Source organism: Onychostruthus taczanowskii, unplaced genomic scaffold, assembly GCF_017590055.1.
Source record: "Onychostruthus taczanowskii isolate IOZ18803 unplaced genomic scaffold, ASM1759005v1 scaffold695, whole genome shotgun sequence".
Classification (NCBI taxonomy): Eukaryota; Metazoa; Chordata; class Aves; order Passeriformes; family Passeridae; genus Onychostruthus; species Onychostruthus taczanowskii.
Genome location: NW_024504731.1, coordinates 5074 through 10305, shown reverse-complemented (window position 1 = coordinate 10305; position 5232 = coordinate 5074). Strand labels below are relative to the sequence as shown.

The following is a 5232-nucleotide window of genomic DNA, read 5'->3' as shown; positions in this document are numbered from 1 at the left end:
GACCTCTTGGGGACACCTGGGGACCTCCTGAGGACTTTTGGGGACGTTTTGGGGACATCTGGGACATCTTGGGGACATCTGGGGACGGTTTGGAGTCACCTTGGGGACATTTGGGGACTTTTGGGACACCTGGGGACCTCTCGGGGACACGTCCTGGGACATCTTAGGGACCTTCTGGGGACACCTGGGGACACCTGGGACATCTTGGGGACATTTGGGACATCCTGGGGACATTTGGGGACATCTTGGGGACATTTTAGGACATTTGGGGACATCTGGGGACATCCTGGGGACACTTGGGGACATTTAGGGACACCTCGGGACAGGTCCTGGGTGACTTGGGGACACTTGGGGAACTTCTGGGACACTTTGGGGACATTTTGGGGACATTCTGAGGACACCTTGGGACACCCAGGGGACCTCTTGGGGACACTTTAGGACATTTGGGGACCTTCTGGGGACATCCTGGGGACATTTGGGGACAGTTCGGGACATTTGGGGGAACATCCGGGGCCACCTGGGGCCACCTGGGGAACTTCTGGGGACACTTAGGGGACATCTGGGGACTCCTTGGGGACCTTCTGGGACCATTTGGGGACATTTTGAGGACACCTTGGGACACCCAGGGGACCTCTTGGGGACACTTTAGGACATTTGGGACATCCTGGGGACACCTTGGGGACATCTTGGGGACCTTCTGGGACATTTGGGGACATCTGGGGACACCTTGGGGACCTTCTGGGACATTTTGGGGACATTCTGAGGACACCTTGGGACACCCAGGGGACCTCTTGGGGACACTTTAGGACATTTTGGGACTTTCTGGGACATTTGGGGACATCCTGGGGACATTTTAGGACATTTTGGGACATCCTGGGGACACCTTGGGACACCTCAGGACCTTTTGGGGACACCTCAGGACAGGTCCTGGGTGACTTGGGGACACCTTGGGGACCTTCTGGGACATTTTGGGGACATTTTGGGGACATTCTGAGGACACCTTGGGACACCTTGGGGACCTCTTGGGGACATTTTAGGACATTTTGGGACTTTCTGGGACATTTTGGGACATCCTGGGGACACCTTGGGACACCTCAGGACCTTTTGGGGACACCTCAGGACAGGTCCTGGGTGACTTGGGGACACCTTGGGGACCTTCTGGGACATTTTGGGGACATTCTGAGGACACCTTGGGACACCCAGGGGACCTCTTGGGGACACTTTAGGACATTTTGGGACTTTCTGGGACATTTGGGGACATCCTGGGGACATTTTAGGACATTTTGGGACATCCTGGGGACACCTTGGGACACCTCAGGACCTTTTGGGGACACCTCAGGACAGGTCCTGGGTGACTTGGGGACACCTTGGGGACCTTCTGGGACATTTTGGGGACATTCTGAGGACACCTTGGGACACCCAGGGGACCTCTTGGGGACACTTTAGGACATTTTGGGACCTTCTGGGGACATTTGGGGACATCCTGGGGACACCTTGGGACATCTCGGGGACATCTGGGGACACCTTGGGGACATCTTTGGGACATTTGGGGACCTTCTGGGACATTTGGGGACACCTCGGGACAGGTCCTGGGTGATTTGGGGACGTCTGGGGCCACCTGGGGACACCTGGGGAACTTCTGGGACATTTTGGGGACATCTGGGGACACCTTGGGACACCCGGAGGACCCCTTGGGGACACCTGGGGACACCTTGGGGACACCTGGGGACATTTGGGACCTTCTGGGGTCACCTTGGGGACATTTGGGACCTTCTGGGGACACTTTGGGGACATTTTGGGACTTCTTGAGGACCATCTGGGAGACCCTGGGGACATTTGGGGGACCTCTTGGGGACATTTTAGGACATTTTGGGGCACTCTGGGGACACCTTGGGACATTTTGAGACCTTTGGGGACATTTGGGGACACCTTGGGACAGCTCCTGGGTGATTTGGGGACATCTGGGACCACCTGGGGACATTTGGGGACCTCCTTGGAACCTTCTGGGGCTTCTCCTGGGCCACCTGGGGAACTTCTGGAACCTTCTGGGCTACCTGGGCACCTTCTAGAACCTTCTGAGCCCCCGGTGACCCCTCCTGGGCCACCTGGGGACATCCTGGGGTTTCTTCTGGGGCACCTGGGACCTTCTAGAACCTTCTGAGCCCCCGGTGCCCCCTCCTGGGTCGCGTGGGCCCCTTCTGGAACCTTCTGGGCCACCTGGGCATTTCTTGGGCCACCTGGGGACCTTCTGGAACCTTCTGGTTCACCTGTGAACCTCCTGGGCCACCTGGGGACATCCTGGGGTTTCTTCTGGGGCACCTGGGACCTTCTAGAACCTTCTGAGCCACCTGTGACCCCTCCTGGGCTACCCGGGCACCTTCTGGAACCTTCTGGGCCACCAGTGACCCCTTCTGGGCCACCCGGGGACCTTCTAGAACCTTCTGAGCCACCTGTGACCCCTCCTGGGCTACCCGGGCACCTTCTGGAACCTTCTGGGCCTCCTGTGACCCTCCTTGGCCACCTGGGCAGCTCCTGGGTCACCTGGGCACCTTCTAGAACCTTCTGTGCCACCTGGGGCAATTCTTGGGCCACTTGGGATCATCTTCTACCCGGGCACCTTCTGTGGAACCTTCTGGGCCACCTGTGACCCTCCTTGGCCACCTGGGCAGCTCCTGGGTCACCTGGGCACCTTCTAGAACCTTCTGGGCCACCAGTGACCCCTCCTGGGTCACCTGGGAACCTTCTGGAACCTTCTGGGCCACCTGTGACCCCTCCTTGGCCACCAGTGACCCCCTGTGGGCTACCTGGGCACCTTCTGGGGACCTCCTGGGTCACCTGGGGACCTCCTCGGCCACATGGGGTTTCTCTGGGTCACCTGTGACCCCTCCTGGGCCACCCGGGCACCTTCTGGAACCTTCTGGTTCACCTGGGGTTCTTCTGGGCTACCTGTGACCCCTCCTGGGCCACCTGGGCACTTTCTAGAACCTTCTGGGCTACCTGGGGACTTTCTAGTACCTTCTGGGTTTCTTCTGGGCCACCTGGGGACTTTCTGGAACCTTCTGGGCCACCTGGGGACCTTCTGGAACCTTCTGGGCCACCAGTGGCCCCCTCTGGTTCACCTGGGGTTCTTCTGGGCTACCTGGGGACCTTCTGGAACCTTCTGGGTCACCTGGGGAGCTCCTTGGCCACCAGTGACCCCCTCTGGGCCACCTGGGGACCTTCTGGAACCTTCTGGGCCACCTGTGACCCCTCCTGGGTCACCTGGGCACCTTCTGGAACCTTCTGGGTCACCTGGGGAGCTCCTTGGCCACCGGTGACCCCTCCTGGGCCACCAGTGACCCCCTCTGGGCCACCCGGGCACCTTCTGGAACCTTCTGGGCCAGTGGTGACCCCTCCTGGGCCACCTGGGTAGCTCCTGGGTCACCTGGGGAGCTCCTTGGCCACTTGTGACCCCCTCTGGGCCATGTGTGACCCCTCCTTCTGGAACCTTCTGGGCCCCCTGGGGCATTTCTTGGGCCACCTGGGGACCTTCTGGAACCTTCTGGGCCACCTGTGACCCATCCTGGGCCACCTGGGCACCTACTAGAACCTTCTGGGCCACCAGTGACCCCCTCTGGGCCACCTGGGCACCTTCTGGAACCTTCTGGGCCACCTGGGACCCCTCCTTGGCCACCAGTGACCCCTCCTGGGCCACCTGGGCACCTTCTGGAAGCTTCTGGGCCACCTGGGGCATTTCTTGGGCCACCTGGGGACCTTCTGGAACCTTCTGGTTCACCTGGGGTTCTTCTGGGCCACCTGGGCACCTTCTGGAACCTTCTGGGCCACCGGTGACCCCTCCTGGGTCACCTCGGACCTTCTGGAACCTTCTGAGCCACCTGGGGCATTTCTTGGGCCACCTGGGACCATCTGGGCTTCTTCTGGGCCACCTGGGGACCTTCTGGAAACTTCTGGGTCACCTGGGGAGCCTCCTTGGCCACCTGGGCAGCTCCTGGGCCACCTGGGGACCTTCTAGAACCTTCTGGGCCACCTGTGACCCCTTCTGGGCCACCTGGGGACCTTCTGGAACCTTCTGGGCCAGCGGTGACCCCTCCGTCCCCTCCTTTCCCCTGCCCAGGCGTCGGCCATGTCGTCGGCGCTGGTCCTGGCCGTCTACATCCTGACCTTCACCGTCGGCTTCCCGGCCAACATCTTCACCTTGGCCGTGCTGGCGGCCAAATCGCGGCGCCGCCCGTCGGCGCTGACCACGGCCGAGCTCTTCCTGCTCAACCTGACGGCCGCCGACCTCCTCCTCCTCCTCTTCCTCCCGTTCAAGATGGCCGAGGCGGCGGCCGGCATGGCGTGGCCTCTGCCGGCGGCGCTGTGCCCGGTGGCCAATTTCTGCTTCTACTCCAGCATGTACCTGAGCAGCCTCTTCCTGGCGGCGCTCAGCGTCCGGCGCTACCTGGGCGTGGCCTTCCCGCTGCGCCTGCAGGGCCGGCGCCGGCCCGGCCGCGTCCTGGCGCTCAGCGCGGCCATCTGGCTGCTGGCCTGCGGCCACTGCTCCGTCGTCTTCGTGGCCGAGTTCACCAGGGACCCGCAGGGGGGCGGGGCAAACGGGAGCGGGACATTTGGGGGTCTTGGTGTCGGTGACACCGTGGCCGACGCCGGTGACCCCGAGACTTTCAATCCTGTTGAGCCCAAGACCAACCCCGTTGCCCCCATTGAACTCAAGACCTTCAACCCCGTTGACCCCATGGCCAACGCCATTGACCCCATTGACCCCAAGACCTTCAACCCCGTTGACCCCATGGCCAACCCCCTTGACCCCATTGACCCCAAGACCTTCAATTCCATTGACCCCATGGCCAACCCCCTTGACCCCATTGACCCCAAGACCTTCAACCCCATTGACCCCATGGCCAACCCCATTGACCCCAAGGTCAACTCCATTGACCCCAAGACCAGCCCCAACCTCTCGAAGACCCCCAACCTTAAATCCCCCAACCCCATTGACCCCAAGACCCTCAAACTCATTGACTCCAAGACCAACCCCAACCTCTCGAAGACCCCCAACCCCAAATCCCCCAAGACCTTCAACCCCATTGACCCCAAGGTCAACTCCATTGACCCCAAGACCAACCCCAACCTCTCAAAGACCCCCAACCCTAAATCCCCCAACCCCATTGACCCCAAGACCCTCAAACTTATTGACCCCAAGACCAACCCCAACTTCCCCAAGACCCCCAACCCCAC

General features: G+C 61.2%; 1 protein-coding gene across 1 annotated transcript in view; it reads left to right on the top strand.

Annotated features, from left to right (window-relative positions):
- Nucleotides 1-4045: 4045 nt before the first annotated feature.
- Nucleotides 4046-5232, top strand: part of LOC121344895 — a gene marked incomplete at its 3' end in the record, with an annotated part of 2125 nt that continues 938 nt past the window's right edge. The window contains exon 1 of the mRNA XM_041421220.1: nt 4046-5092. Coding sequence (XP_041277154.1) covers nt 4124-5092 — 969 coding nt within the window. The remainder of the gene's footprint in view (nt 5093-5232) is intronic.